This window comes from Lolium perenne, chromosome 5, assembly GCF_019359855.2.
Source record: "Lolium perenne isolate Kyuss_39 chromosome 5, Kyuss_2.0, whole genome shotgun sequence".
Classification (NCBI taxonomy): domain Eukaryota; kingdom Viridiplantae; phylum Streptophyta; class Magnoliopsida; order Poales; family Poaceae; genus Lolium; species Lolium perenne.
Genome location: NC_067248.2, coordinates 184,622,247 through 184,640,773, shown reverse-complemented (window position 1 = coordinate 184,640,773; position 18,527 = coordinate 184,622,247). Strand labels below are relative to the sequence as shown.

The 18,527-nt window shown below is 45.0% G+C and overlaps 2 protein-coding genes across 2 annotated transcripts; one reads left to right on the top strand and one right to left on the bottom strand.

Moving 5' to 3' along the window:
• Positions 1-4,638: 4,638 nt before the first annotated feature.
• Positions 4,639-7,919, bottom strand: LOC127301187 (protein STRICTOSIDINE SYNTHASE-LIKE 10). Its single transcript, XM_051331409.2, has 3 exons — positions 7,498-7,919; positions 7,045-7,317; positions 4,639-5,408 (listed from the first exon to the last, which is right to left on the bottom strand). Exons 1-3 carry the CDS (start codon positions 7,824-7,826, stop codon positions 4,922-4,924), a joined length of 1,089 nt encoding a protein of 362 aa, XP_051187369.1. The 5' UTR covers positions 7,827-7,919; the 3' UTR covers positions 4,639-4,921.
• A 7,513-nt stretch (positions 7,920-15,432) lies between these two features.
• Positions 15,433-17,524, top strand: LOC127301186 (putative F-box protein At2g02030). Its single transcript, XM_051331408.1, has 4 exons — positions 15,433-15,599; positions 15,699-15,880; positions 15,958-16,009; positions 16,119-17,524. The coding sequence occupies exon 4, from the start codon at positions 16,167-16,169 to the stop codon at positions 17,325-17,327; it is 1,161 nt and encodes a 386-aa protein (XP_051187368.1). The 5' UTR covers positions 15,433-15,599; positions 15,699-15,880; positions 15,958-16,009; positions 16,119-16,166; the 3' UTR covers positions 17,328-17,524.
• Positions 17,525-18,527: the final 1,003 nt, after the last annotated feature.

The following is an 18,527-nucleotide window of genomic DNA, read 5'->3' as shown; positions in this document are numbered from 1 at the left end:
GAATAAAAATATAGTTTCAAAAGAAGGAACCTGATAATTTGTCGATGAAGAAGGGGATGCCTTGGGCATCCCCAAGCTTAGATGCTTGAGTCTTCTTGAAATATGCAGGGATGAACCACCGGGGCATCCCCAAGCTTAGACTTTTCACTCTTCTTGATCACATTGTATCATCCTCCTCTCTTGACCCTTGAAAACTTCCTTCACACTAAACTCAAAACAACTCATTAGAGGGTTAGTGCATAATCAAAAATTCACATGTTCAGAGGTGACACAATCATTCTTAACACTTCTGGACATTGCTCAAAGCTACTGGAAGTCAATGGAACAAACAAATCCATCCCACATAGCAAAAGAAGCAATGCGAAATAAAAGGCAGAATCTGTCAAAACAGAACAGTCCGTAAAGACGAATTTTATTGGGGCACCAGACTTGCTCAAATGAAAATGCTCAAATTGAATGAAAGTTGCGTACATATCTGAGGATCACTCACGTAAATTGGCATAATTTTCTGAGTTACCTACAGAGAATTTTGCCCAGATTCGTGACAGCAAAGAAATCTGTTTCTGCGCAGTAATCCAAATCTAGTATGAACCTTACTATCAACGACTTTACTTGGCACAACAAAACACAAAACTAAGATAAGGAGAGGTTGCTACAGTAGTAAACAACTTCCAAGACACAAATATAAAACAAAGTACTGTAGCAAAATTACACATGGGTTATCTCCCAAGAAGTTCTTTCTTTATGGCCATTAAGATGGGCTCAGCAGTTTTAATGATGCACTCGCTAGAAATAGTATTTGAAGCAAAAAAAAAAGAGCATCAAGAGGCAAATTCAAAACACATTTAAGTCTAACATGCTTCCTATGAAAAGGAATCTTGTACACAAATAAATTCATGAAGAGCAAAGTGACAAGATCAGGAAGATAAAACAAGTGTAGTTTCAAAAATTTCAGCACATAGAGAGGCATTTTAGTAACATGAAAATTTCTACAACCATATTTTCCTCTCTCATAATAACTTTCAGTAGCATCATGAGCAAATTCAACAATATAACTATCACATAAAGCATTCTTATTATGAGTCTCATGCATAAAATTATTACTCTCCACATAAGCATAGTCAATTTTATTAGTAATAGTGGGAGCAAATTCAACAAAGTAGCTATCATCAAATATAGGAGGCATATTGTAATCATAATCAAATTCACTCTCCATAGTAGGTGGCACCAAAAGGCTACTATCATTATAATCATCATAAATAGGAGGTAAAGTATCATCAAAGTAAATTTCCTCCTCAATGCCCGGGGGACTAAAAAGATCATGCTCATCAAAACCAGCTTCCCCAAGCTTAGAATTTTCCATAGCATTAGCAACAATAGTGTTCAAAGCATTCATATTAATAACATTCCCATTAGCATGCATATAAAGTTCCATGGGTTTTTTAATTCTCTCTTCAAACACATCATGTCCTAATTCAAGATAAAGTTCATAAAGATCTCTCATATTTTTGTTGTTTTCCATTATGCCTAACTAGTGTAAACAAGAAACAAAAAGATGCAATTGCAGGATCTAAAGGAAATAGCTTCGAGCACAAACACAATGGCGCCAGAAAAGTACTTAACCTGGAACCGAAGTACGAGTGCCTTTTACCTTTCCTCCCCGGATCGGCGCCAGAAAAGTGGCTAGTTGCCGGGGTCCAGTGTGTGTGTGCCGTTTACCTTTCCTCCCCGGCAACGGCGCCAGAAAAGTGCTTGATGTCTACGGGAGCTTCTATTCTTGTAGACAGTGTTGGGCCTCCAAGAGCAGAGGTTTGTAGAACAGCAGCAAGTTTCCCTTAAGTGGATCACCCAAGGTTTATCGATCTCAGGGAGGAAGAGGTCAAAGATATCCCTCTCAAGCAACCCTGCAACCACAAAGCAAGAAGTCTCTTGTGTCCCCAACACACCTAATAGGTGCACTAGTTCGGCGAAGAGATAGTGAAATACAGGTGGTATGAATATATATAAGCAATAGCAACGGCACCAGAAAAGTGCTTTGCCCAGGACAGTAAACAAGCAGTAGTAACGCAGCAGTAGTAACGCAGTAAAACAGTAAACAAGCAGCGATAGCAGTATTTAGGAACAAGGCCTAGGGATCATACTTTCACTAGTGGACACTCTCAACATTGATCACATAACAGAATAGATAAATGCATACTCTACACTCTCTTGTTGGATGATGAACACCATTGCGTAGGATTACACGAACCCTCAATGCCGGAGTTAACAAGCTCCACAATTCAATGTTCATATTTAAATAACCTTAGAGTGCATGAAAGATCAACACGACTAAACCAAGTACTAACATAGCATGCACACTGTCACCTTCACACTATGTAGGAGGAATAGATCACATCAATACCATCATAGCAATAGTTAACTTCATAATCTACAAGAGATCATGATCATAGCCTACGCCAAGTACTAACACGGATGCACACACTGTCACCATTACACCGTGCAGGAGGAATAAAACTACTTTAATAACATCACTAGAGTAACACATAGATAAATTGTGATACAAAACACATTGCAATCATAAAGAGATATAAATAAGCACTTCACTATGCCATCCATAACAGTGAATAAGTATTCTGTGAAATATAGCCTAAGAAACCCACACGGTGCACACACTGTCACCTTTACACACGTGGGACAAGGAGTCTCCGGAGATCACATAAGTAAAACCCACTTGACTAGCATAATGACATCTAGATTACAAGCATCATCATATGAATCTCAATCATGTAAGGCAGCTCATGAGATTATTGTATTGAAGTACATAGGAGGAGAGATGAACCACATAGCTACCGGTACAACCCTTAGCCTCGATGGAGAACTACTCCCTCCTCATGGGAGACATCAGCGGTGATGAAGATGGCGGTGGTGTCGATGGAGAAGCCTTCCGGGGGCACTTCCCCGTCCCGGCGGCGTGCCGGAACAGAGACTCCTGTCCCCCAGATCTTGGCTTCGCGATGGCGGCGGCTCTGGATGGTTTCTCGTACCGTGGCTTTTTCGTATCGACGTTTTAGGTCGAGGGCCCTTAAATAGGCGAAGAGGCGGCGTCAGAAGGTCAACGAGGCGACGACACCATAAGGCGGCGCGGCCAGGGCCTGGGCCGTGCCGGCCTATCATCTGGGGCCCATGTGGCCCCCCCTCTGGCGGCTCTCGGGTGTTCTGGATGCTTCCGGGGATTCTAAGATCTTCGGCGTTGATTTCGTCCGATTCCGAGAATATTTCCTTACTAGGATTTCTGAAACCAAAAACAGCAGAAAACAGCAACTGGCCCTTCGGCATCTCGTCAATAGGTTAGTTCCGGAAAACGCATAAATATGACATAAAGTATGCATAAAACATGTAGATATCATCAATAATGTGGCATGGAACATAAGAAATTATCGATACGTCGGAGACGTATCACTATCTACTCATTAGATTGGTTTATGACCTCATTCTCATGTTCAATAGCACAGTACTTTCATTTATCTTGTCAAGCTCGTCAATTAAAAGATATTTTTTCTTGGCTTGTATGTGCATTCCATCCACAAGGATCATCCCACATGTCGAATTTTATTTAATCATCGTTGGATCGATGTGTTTCTTGTTAATGTCTTGTCCCAAACTCTACTGACTATGTCCACAAAGCCTTCCCGGTATAAGCAACACAATTCAATTTTGAATTGGCGGAGTTTGCCTCTAAAATCTGCTACAATAGAGTTAAGCATAGCAAGAGAGCATGGTCCGATTGAGATATATATTTTTTAGGGCATGTAGTGAGACTGAGGGAGCCTCAATTCACGTCCGTTAGGTACACGGCCAAGTTTCTTGAAAGTTAGAGTTGATCAATTGTTTTCCCAAGTACATTGTTATCGAGACAACACTGTCTCTTTTAAACCGAAACCATCAATTACATTATTGAAAAGGAAGGCAAATAATTGTTAAACTTGTCAATATTTTTATTTTGCTGATATTAAAATCCCCACGAACCATAGTGGGATACACATTATCTTTACAATAATTGGCCAATTTTTCGTTTAGGAACAAAGCCCTAAGACAATGTTGCGCAGCACCATAAACTGCAACGAGACCCAACTGAAATTGTTAGCATTATTTCACAGATGAAATTTAATACTCCCTCCGATCCATACTAAGTTTCCGGGCATCTGTTGAAATATGATCCCAACACTTATTATAGATCGGGTAGTATGAAAATCACCTTCATGAATGGCTAACAAGACCATTGATGCTGGTATTGACACCAACAAAAATTCCTCCAGGTCTCCTTTTACAATCCAATGTCAACAATAATTTAGACCACCTAGCTAGGAGACCATCAAGATTATCCGTTGGAAAGTCTGCTTCCAACCTATAGTGTTTAGTAAGTTGAAAGCATGTGTAGAAATCGAGTGGGTACTCTCGTATGGGCCATGGGTGCGGCCTCTTGCATGACGATTTATTGCGTGGGCAGCGACCACCAGCCAACTTCTGATCTAGGCGTTTTCTTTGACCTGATCTTTCTGACGCAGTGACGCGCCTCTCCCTGCTGGATACTGCTATACTATGTTCTCTGGTCTACTCTCACTATCTTGGGCAAACAAGGAGGCAAACGCAATGAATTACACCGGCGTGCAGGCACGCACCAAACAACCACACATTCAGAAAGCTGTAATGCACACATGACATGATATACCCACCCATTCCAACCACATGCTGATCATTCCACCCCTCCGAGACACCACAGTCGACATGCACGTATACATGTACGCCACGCACTACGTACACTGCACGTTACACAATTAACTTGATCAATGGCGATCTATGAATCGATGAATCATGGCCGGCGAAGATGAACGCACACGCAGTACGTACTAGGCAGCTAGCTCTAGCGTGGGCTGAGCTCGCCGGCGTAGGGCGTGTCGACGGATCCCACCCAGAGCGTGCCGTTGCGCTCGCCGACCTCGCTCACCGTCGCGAAGCTGAGCCCGTCCAGCGCCTCCTCCACGGCGCCGCCGCGGCCCACCCTGACGGCCATCGTTGGCGCGGCGTCGACGGCGGCGCCGATTGCGTCGTTGGGGCCGTGGCTCAGCGCCGCCCAGTACCCGCCGCGCCCGTCGGAGCGCACGTTATCGGGATACCCTGGCAGCTCCGCGAACGTCTCGTTCTCGCCGGTCCGGGGCCCGCGCACCCAGTACCGGCGCAGCTCCGACAGCGCCGTGTGCGACACCACGACGTGCGACCCGTCGGCGGCCACCGCCAAGCCGTTCGGATAGGAGAGGTTGTCGTGGAGCACGGCAACGCGGCGCGTCCGAGGGTTGTACCGGAGCAGCCGCCCCGTCTCGTCGCCCAGGGCCACCACCAGTAGGTACTCGCTGTGCAATGACCAAAATTCAGTAGATTAAGTTTCCAAACTGACGGTTGGACGGACCTAATGCAGTATCTTGAAATTTAGTTGATTGATTAACTGATACATTGAAATATAGCATCAACTTCCATCCACTTATACCTACTTTCCAAAATTTGCAGTGTCAGTTCAGCTGCTACGTAGTAGTTGTTAGGAGGTTGGATTATACTCCATCCTGCCCATTTTATGTTGTGCATAATTTTCCGTGCAAGTTAAACTTTGACCAAAATATAGATAATAATACAAACATCTACCATGTCAAATGCATATAATATGAAAATATATTTCATAATAATTCTAAAATTATTATTATTTTGCTATGTATATTTGTATTTTTATCAATGTAGATGATCAAACTTTACAAAGTTTGACTTTGAGTAAAACTTATATGTAACATATTTTGGGTAGAAGGGAGTACTGAGCTGTGAATTTAAGAGTTGGATAGACATGTATGGGTGCCGGATGAATGCGCCTGTCAATTGCCTGATGTGTGATGACACAAAGGAATTTCGGTGCAACCATATTTAGGCCAATATTAACTACGCAAATGGACTAGCATTATTGTTGGTACTAGTACGAGGGCCTGTCACACATTTAGTACTCCAACACAAATGGACTGGAGCAGGTGATTGCAAACTACTACTATTAATTTCAGAGATGAGATTAATGATTTTGGAGTACGGAGTACTCTACTTCTTAATAGCATGAATTATGTTACGTCTCACTCTTCTAAATGTGGTATAATATCGACTCCAGTTCACAAGCAAGTGTTGTAAAAAAAACATTCATAGAAGAATGCAATTTTCTTGTTTTAAGCATAAACGATTATAACGGTCTGGTGGGGTAAAAGAGTTATCTTGAATACAATTTCAGTCTCCCTAAGTCCACAAATAAGTATACAAATAAGCGATAAGAAATATATTTAAATGTAAAGTTCATCAAATTTATACTTTTTTGTTTCCCTCAAATGACACGGCTTATTAACCTTGAACTTTACAGAGTAATATGTTGTTGATCTCTGCCTACAGTGTATCATTTCACGGCCGTGAATGTTGAGCCAGAAATAACTAATGGCGAGTTGATTGAGAAATAAAAAAAAGTTGTGACTCACACCATAACACCGACACTCCAATTAACTGTTGATCTTCTTTGTTCATATTAAATCACAACAAAAGAAATCTGTAAAAAGGGGATGAGTGTAGTACAAGATTATACTATATCACACAGAAATTTTCACAGTGAAAACTTATAGCATGTGGCCTACACACAAATAGTAAGCAGCAGTATATCATTTTAACTGTAGATGTATTTTTTCAAAATATTGATACACAAAAAATGTCTAAAATAAGTGAGGGTGTAGATTTACACCTTCTTAGAAAAAAAACCATCTGGAAATGAATTATCACTTGTTTTTTCTCCACTAGAGTACAAGTTAATTATCAAGTCAGAGAATTGTTAAGATACCTTTGGTAATTAGAAAATTTATCAAAATTATAAAAAGAAAACCAGACACGTAGCAGCCCTAGTTTGAAAGACAATAATATGTAGTATTACTAATGAATATATCGATCGAAAGGCAGAACGGTTGTGCCGGTTTCAGTTACCTCCTTGGGTACGAGGTGCTGCTGTCCGTGAAGTAGACGTCGCCGGTGTTCTGGTCGACGTCCAGCCCGTTCAGGAAGTTGAAGGGCACGCCGCCGGCCTCCGTTGCCACCACCTCCGCCAGCCCACCGCGCGCCGGCACCCTCAGCAGCCCCAGGTACGCGTCGGCGACGTACAGGTCGCCGGTCTTGTGGTGGAACTGCAGCCCCAGCGGCCGCCCGCACACGTTCTCCGGCACCATCAGCTTCTTCTTCGCCGCGCACATATCCACGCTCCTGCACACACAAACGAGAACACAGGTGTGGAAAGTTTATGATGGATGTACTATGTAGTGTAGAATGGATGCGCAGTGTGATTTAGAGATGGATCAAGGATGGATGCGCAGTGTGATTTAGAGATGGATCAAGGATGGATGCGCAGTGTGATTTAGAGATGGATCAAGGATGGATGCTTGCTTGTGTCTCGCGTTGTAGGCGAAGACGGTCCAACCAAGGCGGCGGCCGCGCCACCGGAGAACGCGGCCGTCAGAGACGCCGGTGTAGGGCCCGCCGCCGCGGCGGTCGAAGGCAAGGCTCTCTGGGCCGGACAACGGCAGCGGCAGTGGCATCACAGTGAGGCCGCGGTTATCCATGGACTTGCTCTCGATGGCGGGCGCGGGCTCGGGCGCCGCGGCGGATGCCGCTGCCATCAGAGGCAGAGCGAGAAGCGCTACAAGAAAGGAAGCTGAATACGGGGGCCGACACGGGTACGCCATGGCACGAGTCGTGTCGTCGTCTCTGTGCATGCAGGGTCGAGCTAGCTAGCGTGTCTAGCTTGCCCTGCGACCTGCGCAGTGCGTTAATGGCGGCATGGACTGCGTCTCAAATGGTGCATTTATAGAGATTAAGGAGTTCGCCGGTGTAGTACCACCCATAAGAATTGAAAGCTGGTTGAGACTTGAGAGGACTGAATTATCACTTCTCCGTTTTGTCCGGAGCCCGGACGGCTTCATGTGTTTCAACATGGTTGAGACTATGCGGGTCACTATGATTTTTTATTTAAGGCACCGTTGGACGTTTGTATCGGCACACTTTTTTCAATAAGAATCATAATATCGTCAAGATACCAATTACATTTTACATCTGCAACAATGCATGCTCTAGCGGGATTAGAGATGCACATAGCCAAAAAATAAGAAGAATTATACAAAGAAAAGTTCCACTATAGAGAGTTATGCTTTGAAGCAACAGTACTTAAGTCGGACAAGGCGTTTTGAATCATAGGTGTAGATATACCTATTAGGAAAAGTAAAATTATAATTTGTTACAAAATGTTAAAAAAATCGAATAAAATTTCTCATCATGCATCTGAACATTCTATGTTACCTCATAAAAGTTTTACGGAAAAAAAATATATTTTATATGACCTATGTAAAAAAGATAAATAAATGTCTCGTAATTTTTTTTTGGAACATCAGAATTTATTTTTTTGCACAGCCCACGGAAAATAAAAAAAAATTCGCGACACTTTGTGTGCAGGCATAGAATATGTGGAAGTACACCCTGAATTTATTTTCGGAATTTTTAGACATTTTGAAATATGTTTTTTCAGTAATAGGTGCATCTACGCCTATGAGTGAAACTCGATTTCCGCCACAAGTATTACTTCTCCAAAAGCGACACCTTCAAAAATAAAACAACACACAAGCACCATCGTCGTAGATCATAGATCTTAGGTCTTTACCCTAGAGAAAAGTCCTCGCTTCCAAAAAACAATGCTTTCAACAAGCCCATTGCCAGGTACATCCAATTAAGGTTAGATCTTGGATTTTTATCCTGGAAGGTAGGACTTTGAACTTCTCTTGTGTTGTCGGCCCCACTTTCCAAGCCGTTGCTCCAAAACAAAAATCACTAAGCCAATTCATCATCGCCACGAAGAGTCAAATTATCATTGCTAGTCCCTAGATCTCGACTTCCATCACATTCTCCGCTAGATGAATTAACCATGGGCGAGAAAGCATGCCCCATGAAGATAACGGCTACCAGAGCTTCGCAACGTTCCTCTGGAACCAAACAGATAGAAAAATATGGGTACACACGGCCGAGTCCCATCCAACCAAGCAAACTCTATGCGGGCAAACACCCGGTTGGACCGGATGGAAATGTTGTTCGGGGCAGGCATGCTCGGTCATACCGGCGTAAGACCCGGTATGAGTGGCCAATATTGCTGGTTGGGGGCGTGTATGCCCGGCCATACCGGCCGAACACACGTTATGATCGGCCATACAAAAACAGCAGGAACACTCGGTATGAAAAATGCCAAAACTTTTGCATCGGAACTATAATTTTGATGATATTGGGCTCCACTCCAAGAAATATGCTGACCTACGTACGATCCTCCATTTTTGTCAGTAAATCGTCATAATTTTTCATCTATGACGATCCTGTGACAAAAAAATTGATCGCAAAAAATGGAGCGTCGGAAATTAACTACCATGACCTTTTATTGGAAATTGTCAAAAACGAGCTCGTTGAAATCACAACAACGAGATCAACAACTTTATGCATAGAAACATCGTAGTCCAACCACGGAGTAAGAACATCAAGATGAAAGATTTGACCTAACTAAAAATATAAACCGATAAAAATTCTAAACTCGAAAACGTAATAGAAGATGCATCCGAATTTCCACCAAAAAATGGGGTATCCACCTCGATCTCTTGTTTTTCTTGTATTCACCAAACATGAAAAGGAACAATTACCGTGTAGCGCTCATCCGAACTCCATCTTCGAGTCTCTTTCTCTTCTTTTTATTTCTTTTACAAACATGGACCAACACTATAAGAGGGAGAGAGTGTTGAAGGATAGAGAGGGAGAGAGAGATGCAGAATATGTTGGATGTATTATTGGGCCTCATGGGCGAGTATATATATGCGTACAGGGAACATCTTGGAGTGCAAGACAAGACACAAGATCTATCTCTATCCGAGACTACCTAAGCCGTACGTATACTCTAACATTCCCCCGCAGTCGTAGCGGGAGTGTCGTGAACAACATGAACGACGTGTACGGTCAGACTGGAGATAAACCGAAGTGGACCCAGAAGACCGACGGCGGCACGATGCGCGCCATGGCGTGGACGGCGCGCAGATCGGAGTCGATGGCGCTGTTGTCGATGTAGTCCCGGTCGATGGTGACGAAGACGGGCAGGCGATGGAGACCACGCGAGCAGGAACAGCCTGCTGCGATGCACGTAGGGGCGCCCCGTGTGCGGCGCGTGCGGCTGTGCCGTGCGGTTGATGGCCGGTGCAGGTCGATGTCGTTGTCGGAGTAGAGGCGCAAGAGGACGACGGCGATGGGCGACTCAATCCGATCTATGATCGGTAAACCAAAAAGGAAAAAAACGCCGGTCGAGCGACCGGCGACGAAAAAGAAAACCAATCTACGGATTGGAAAAAAAAAAGACTCGAGGGCAGCGAATCAACAGATCGGCGGACGAACCCTCATACGGGTTGCGCGGACCCCGGAGTAGGCCATGGAGATTGACCTCCCCGGGGGCGGCGCGGGCGGAAGCGCGGGCGGCAGCTAGGTCAAGGAGCGTGCCGCTCTGATATCATGTTGAAGGATAGAGAGGGAGAGAGATATGCGAAATATGTTGGATGTATTATTGAGCCTCATGGGCGAGTATATTTAGGCATACAGGGATCATCTTGGAGTGCAAGACAAGACACAAGATCTATCTCTATCCTAGACTACCTAAACCGTACGTATACTCTAACAGAGAGGACCTTTATATGATCTTAAAGAAAATGTTAGTCCTCTCTAACCTTGTATTCACCAAACACCAAAATAATATTAAGAGCATAAATACCCTTACAGTGTCTTGCCGGCCCGCCCCGCCTTCCTCGACCACACGTCGCCACCCGAAACCTCCCACTACCCCCTTCCCTCTTCACCTACCTCGAACCCTCCTGCACCCACAACCCGAAGACCTCATCGCGAGTGACTTCGACCCCACAGGACCCGAAACCGTAAGGTACATTCCTCGCCTCCACCATCTAGCTTCTCATGCTTTTCTTCTCCATGCCTGGCCAGCCTCACCTATGTCTTCTTCAACTCCAACCGCTACTGCTAACAGGTCATACCCAAGTATGGCGCCAGCGAAGAAAGGAGTTGTGGGGAGGTACGATACCACCCTATAGCGAACGCTATGGGGACAAATAGGATTTGCCTAAGTTTCCTTGCCTAATGAACCATTGGCAGAGGTTGAAAAACTAAACATGGACCTCCATTCGGTGTATCCATGTACGTGTATCCTTTACAAGATAGTCTGGCGCATAATCACAGAAAAACTTGGAAGACTCTATTCCCCTCTCTAAGCAGGAGCCACAGTCGCTCCGCTGACAGCGTTTCCTCATGGGCCGCTCCATATGCGGCCCAATAAGAAAGGTATTGTTTCTTTTTATCCTTTCAGTTTAGATTTAAAAAATGTTTCAACTTGAAGAAAGTACAAACTTAAAATATTTAGATTAAATAAATGTTCCATAAAAAATTAAATATGAAAAATTTCATGGGAAATGTTTCAAATGGAAAAGTTTAAATCTGAATAAGTTCAAACTTAAAAAAAAGTTCAAAACTGAAAAAGTTCAGATTCTAAGAAAGTTTAAAAAAACTAACCAACAAAATTGGAAACCAATGGAAAACCTTTAAAAAGCCAATATAAACTGAAGATAAACCGGAGAGAAACCACACTGCCCTCGCTAACGACCAAACCCAGAATTCCTCCGCTGTGTGCGGAGCACCAGAGAGGGCCTGTTATGAGCGGAGAATAGGATTCCTTGAAATACTTGCCTCTTGTTTGTCATGATTGCATCCATGGAATCCGAGCAATGTCCTAGTGGGCTAGGGCCCATGAAGGATTTCATTTCTGCACCAAATTATTAGTACTATGCTGATTATGACAGATTGACAGTACCAATGTCGACATTAATAATACAAGCTCGGCTGTAATTTTGCAGGTATTTGTAGAGAAAAGAGCAAGAGGTTCAGCAGTAAACGAGTACAAAACCCCCCTGCATCTCTACACATATCATGTGGCCTCTGAAAGAGATGGTTCCAGTTCCAAGCTAGTAATTCAGTGCACTTCCTTCTTGGTGCTTGGCCATTGATTTCCCGACCCATATGCATGTGGTGTGTCCCGTGTACTTGTTCTAGCTTTGCAGTGTTTTCGCGAGCAATCAACTGCGGCTGTATGGATGGCCGGCAACTCGCCATGCCCCTTTTTTTTCTGAATGCCCAAAAAAGAGTAATTTACTGGCAGCAACATGGATAATTTGGTGGTGGAAATGAACCAGAAGTGCGTCTGATAGATTATGGGTTTATCATGGACGCGAGGCTGCAGTTTTCTATTGGGCGTCCCGTCCCTTTCGGCTCATGCCACTACCATTCATTCCTCTGCCATTGGCTCTCCCTGGTCATACACACGGATTCATTGTTCTACGAAAATGAAAGTCCGAAAACGACGGCCGATAGCCCATGCGCGACTTGGTCAATTGTTGTGAGTTAAATAGATGGGGCACTAAGAATGTACTCCCTTCGGATCGATTTATTTGATGTCTCGACCCATGTACAATAGCAATTTTGTGAAAACCTCCTGCTGATTTAATTTTTCTCAAACGTGGTCCTCAAATAAAAATCAGATTTGGATATACCCGTCCCGCGCCGGAGCTCTCTTCCCGTCCTGCGCTAGAGTTGGGTTGGCGTGCTCGATGTCGAAGGTGAGCCCACACCCCCGCTGTCCGTCCGCGGCCGCTCCAGGAGCATAGGAGGCAGGTGAACCGACCTCGAAATCAAAAAGCTCAAGGCTCAAGTCGCTTTTTAAAAAAAAAGACCTGAAAAATGGTCATGAAAGAAAATGCAAACTTGAGATGATGTTGAGTGTGCAACAATCCCCCAATGGTAAGATCGGACTTGGATTTATCTGCAACAACAACAAGATGTCGAACGCTTCAAGAACAAGGAGAGCCAAGTACAAGTCAAAGACCTAGCCAAAATTACTTGTTTCAAGTGCAAAATTGAAGGACATCATGTTAGATCTTGCCCATTAAATAAGAAACCTCTTAATAAGAAGCAAGAAGGGAAGCGGCCTCAAGTTCAAGGCCATACCCAACCTCGGTTGAAGAAAGGCCACTTCCTAAGAAGAATCAAGGTAATGCTTTCATTGTGAAGAAATCTAGTGGGAATAAATAGAAGAGAAGAACTTGCTACATATGTCGTGAGAAGGGACACATCATCTCCTTTTGCACTATTGGCACCTCATCCAACCATATGATCATTGATGATGTTTATTCTCTTCGTAAAGATGAGGGTGGCAATGTGTTTACCAAATATGTTGGTGCTCAAAGTGGTATCAAGAAAAGAGCTATTTGGGTTACCAAACCTATTGTGACTAACCTCTTAGGACCCAACTTGGTTGGGGACCAACAAGTTAAAACTTGATCAATAGGTGTTGTTGGAGGGCATTGAAGACTTGGCTATATCATGAAGAAAACAAGGGATCTTCATCAATTATATTGTCTCAAGCCAATTCATTTGGGTTATCTCACTTCTATCATATATCTAGTATTCCTCCTTGCAGTAACATGTGTCCAACTCATTTATATTGAAAGTTACTAGCCTCTTTGTATGTGTTGGCTTTGTACCTTGTATATGCTTGTACGTGTTGTGTTTTCTACTTGCTTTATCTTGAGAAATCAAGTCTATATATATTGGAATACACATGTATTTGTGTTTGTGTTTGAGCCTATTGCATGTTGTTGGTATCTTATATGGCTCTTGTGAAAATAGATGCTTTATCACATTATGGGGGAGTAATATATACTTTTTGCATATTATAATCCTAGAAAATGTGTATATTTGAGGTTGTATCACATAGTATTGATATTGTAATTATCTCGTTCCTATGTGCATGTTAGCTCAAACAAGTTCCAATTTATTTAAATGGCTTAATTGCTAATATCTTTGTGGATATTGTTTATGAGAGTCTTTCTTGGTATGGTTTTCCACAATGTGTTTCTCATTATCCTTTTCGGGAAATCATGTACTTCAAGTTATGCTACTCATTGCTTTGCATGATGGTGTAAATAATTGAAGCTATCAAGAAATTTTCTTTGCATAATGGTCAACTCTTATTGATAAAGGGTTAACCTTGTCAATGCCCATGATGATGGACTTGGGTTTCTAAGAAGGAGGACACTGACGAATCAACAAACCGGTCAACGAAACTAGGTAGCCAACGAATATTGCTATCAAGGACGAATCGCCGAGATTGTATGATGTGAAACTAGGGTTACAAGGGTGTCTTGTATGATTGAATATGTCCCCTCTCGGTGGTCTCAGAGTCTCCTCCCAACCCTTATATAGCGGGCTAGGTCTCAGAGTCCACCCCGAGACCGAGTTACAGTATAGGTATGTTCACCCGATATGGGGTGGGGAGGGACCTACCACCTATCCTCCTCGAACGGCCTAAGGACATGTCAGTTGGCACCGCGGCAGCGAGGCCCTCCTCTTGGCCACGAATGTGATGTAAAAAAAGACTCCTTTTCGAGGTAGGTGAAGTTTCTAGGTTAGAGTAGATGAAAAATAAATGAAAATGACTATTTCTACCAAACGGACGGGCGACCAAAAGACTCGTTTTTATGAAAACCTAGTTTTCTTTTTTGCACAATAGTTGACCCGACCGCTCTAGCATGGCGACAGATTATTTGATACAAAATAATCTAATGATTTTTGCACCACGATTTTTTTAATGGCCACTACGCCCTATTTTGCGAGTTCGTTTGTGTGTGTGTTGGGGTGGGGGTTATTTGCATATCGAAAACAAGTTTTTGGTCCACTACACCATATTTTACAAGTTTGTGTGGTATTTTCACATCCATGACAAGTTCTTGGTGCCCAAAATCCAAACAATATCTCAGTGAATGAGCATCTCCTGTCGAAATTGTCATGTGTGTTTCTCCTTAGCATTCCTACGCGCGCTCGCAGCAAGTGTCAACCTCATTGACGCGGAGTTTACCAACAAATCAAATCGCCGCAAGTAAGAAGATGTTCATTCGTTCATGAACGGAATCATGGGTTTATTTTTCAATTTAGCAAATAAAGCCCCACAAAATCGAAAAAGTGGCCCATGCCTGCTCCGGCGGTCGCCGTCGACATGATCGCGACTCCTGGACACAGAGTGCGACAGGCCGGAAGCATCCGGCCCACTGCGGCCCCACGCCGTCCACCCACTCTCAACGGCCCCCAGCTTCGGACGCCTGGAGATTCGCGCTGCGGCGCAGATCGGACCGCTCACGTCCCGTCGGGTCGACACGAGGACGCGACGGCTGCAGCCAGCACAGCGTCGTCATCCTCATATACGCACACATCCATCCCCCCTTCCTCCGTCCAGAAACTAAACAAGGACGAAAGCAACCGACGAGGACCGGGAGAGGGCGGCGAGGACAAGAAAGTCGCCGCCGCGGCCGTCGTCGCCGGCTTCGGTGATCCCGAGGCAAGCCCTCCTCCTCCGGATCGTAGAGGTAACTCCCGCTGCCCTCCCGTCAATCTCTGTGCCGCCCCGATTCGGTGGGCGGTGGTTCGCTGATTTGATTGACTGACTGCGTCGGTTCGGCCGGTAGGTTTGGTTTCTCCGAGTGCTCGACACCGCGCCGCCCACCTACCTACCATGTGACGTGGGTTCCCTGGGGGGACGTATTGAATTCTCCGGTGGTTCGGGTAGGTTCTGGTGGCAGCCGGCAGGTGGTATGAGCGGTCCCGGGGCGACTTCCTGGAAGCGGCAATGCAGGCTCTTCGTCTTGTGGTGAGTCCTGTTTGCTGGACTTTATCGTTTTCTTGTTTACCTGTACTGAAATTGGCCCCCTGTTTCTTGGATTCAAGAGGTAGGCTGAAGCTGAACACCCTGAGTTGCTGTCCGGGCTGGATCATGGAGGTATGTGAAGAAGCTAATTGGTTTTCCAGATTACTAGCAGGAGTATAGTTTTTCCGTTTCTCGTGCTGACATGTTGTGATTGTTTCATTGAAACGAAATGACCAACCAGGGCCACTCGACTTTGCTCTAGCCGGATCAGCTGTGGTTTCCCGTGAGCATGTCCTCGCCTAGCGAGGCTTTGATGGGAGGGAAAACCAAAGTCCCGTCAAAGAAAATGGGAGGGAAGAAGAAAGCAAGGGCGACGGAGGAGGATGCGCGGCAGCTCTGCAGCGACGCGCTCACCGAGGTATTCCACAGGCTGCCTGCGCGCACGCTCGCCTCCTGCAGGACGGTGTGCAAGTCCTGGATGTCCCTGCTCTCCGACCTGCATTTCGTGCACGAGCACCTGAAGCGTGGCCAGCAGAAGCTGCTGCTCTTCACAAATGACAGGGCGAGCGACCGATCTCTCGCCACGGTGCTCGCCGACGCCAACGGGCACATGTACCAGCTGTCCAGGCCCGCGGCTTCCCGGAGCCTCTTCGTGCACAACTCCTGCAACGGCCTGCTCTGCCTAGGCGACAGTAGAGGTGCGGTGGAGCTGCTCAACCCGACGACCGGTGAGTCTCTTGCGCTGCCGACGCCGGACTACACTGCAGGAAGCAGCCAGTTCTCATCGTGCAATTGGCATAGCTTGGGGTTTTGCCCGTCCACTAGGGAACACAAGGTTGCGCATTTTTATCCGGGAGATCTTGGTTCTGTCAAGGCGTGCTGCGAGGTATTCACAATTGGAGGTAGAGCCTGGAGACAAGTCGGGAGTCTCGACGGGACACCGATAGACAGAGGGATGCATGTGAATGGAACCGTATATTATCTGACGATGTTTCGTTATGTTGCTTCATCACGCATCAACTGCTTGGATCTTGAAAGCGAAAAGTTCGATGTCATGAGGCTACCTCTGCGCAAGACCTATGGAGGGCACTGCTCTTTGTCTGAGCTCGAGGGAAGGCTATGCTTGCTAGTTGTGGATGGTACGCTTGATGGTCTACCTCGTACAATGGACATATTGATGCTCGATAACGATGATAAGAAGAGCTGGACTCACAGATATCACATATCCTTGCCTTTGCTGATGCAATCATGCTACTTCACTCCAAAAAATGCACTCTTCCATGATGGGAAAATTTGGGTACAGTTGTTTGCTAAGAGCCTCTACTGTTATGATCCAAATTCAAATTCGGAAGAGCTGGAGATTGCTTGTCCAGAGTCCGAGTTTCCTTTCAGCACTCATACCTTTGTTGAAAGCATAGTTCCTCTGCGTCATCATTACTTCATCAAATAGATATGGTGATGCTAGTGTTCTCCTCTAAAATCTTCAATAAGGTTTTCAACTTATAGCGTTATTACAACAACATTGTTGTTTTTTCTTTTCTTTTCATGAACTAATCTGTTGAGTGCCTTAATTGGGCCTATTTTATCGATATTTGTAATTAGTTACTCTTCGGTGCATAAGAATTGCAAACCTGAAACATTCCCAATTACTCATGCTTGTCTAGCTTCTAATCTTGTTTCGTAATTTCATAATGTACCTAAGAGCTTATAAGCCAGGTTCAAGGGAGCATTTCGTTCCTTTGTAGTATTTTACCTTGTGGAAGTGGTAGCTTGTTTGGTGATGTATTATTTGATTGTGTTAGCACGAGATTAATAATATTTCTGACCAAGTGGAACTGAAAAGTCATGTACCCATTCAGATGTTTGCTACAATATTGTACCTTGGTCAACCCACAAACTTTATGCTTGTGCCAATTTGTATGCATCTGGGCCGGGCGAGGAGGTGAAGATCAGCAACGTGGAGCCAGAGCCCAGAAGGCAGCCTCGAAAGGGCAGTGCAGGGCCATGTGCCTTGCAGTCTCGACTCCTGACTGCGGCCGGGCATCCGGCGTGCTTAACATCGTCAATTGTCTTCTTCAAAAGTTGGTCATCCGTGTGGACTCTGGCCTGCAGTAGCAGCCAGCCGAAGAAACGGGTGGACGAGGGCGCCTGCCTGTGCCAGATGAAGTCAGCGTGCGGGGAGATGCTGCCGCCTGAAATTGCATAGCTTGTAGAGGTCGGACGCTCGCAGCGCGTTCTTGGAGGTGGAGCATCGGCCGAGATGCAACGAGGCCCTCACGCCAACCATGACCGTCGAGGGGGATCAGCCCCAGTTATCACCATTGAGAACAGAACACCCTTTGCCAAAGGCAGAGACATCGCCCAGCTCGCTCCAGACCCACTTGACACAGGGGGGTTGTCGACGGTGTGGGCAATTTGACGAGGAGACATACATTCTGAATGGCAAGAGCGGGTTATTGTGAATATTAACGGGTGACTAGACATCATTGGGGAGGAGGTAACTTCAAATTTACCATGCTCGCCTATCTGACTGAATCTGGATATGTAGAGCTCTGGAGTTCAGTTAATATGCTCTGTGATTCTAGCCATTTCTAAGTGAAGTATCAACCGTGGGGAAGCCATACGTAAATACGCCGCAGTCCTATTTTCA

Excerpts from the sequence above, each read along its gene's own strand:
- LOC127301187 (XM_051331409.2), bottom strand. The coding sequence starts at position 7,826 with ATGCACAGAGACGACGACACGACTCGTGCCATGGCGTACCCGTGTCGG. Across the intron at positions 7,318-7,497 it reads GCCTACAACGCGAGACACAA|GAGCGTGGATATGTGCGCGG; the intron begins GCAAGCATCCAT and ends TTGTGTGTGCAG. Across the intron at positions 5,409-7,044 it reads AGCACCTCGTACCCAAGGAG|CGAGTACCTACTGGTGGTGG; the intron begins GTAACTGAAACC and ends GTCATTGCACAG.
- LOC127301186 (XM_051331408.1), top strand. The coding sequence starts at position 16,167 with ATGTCCTCGCCTAGCGAGGCTTTGATGGGAGGGAAAACCAAAGTCCCG.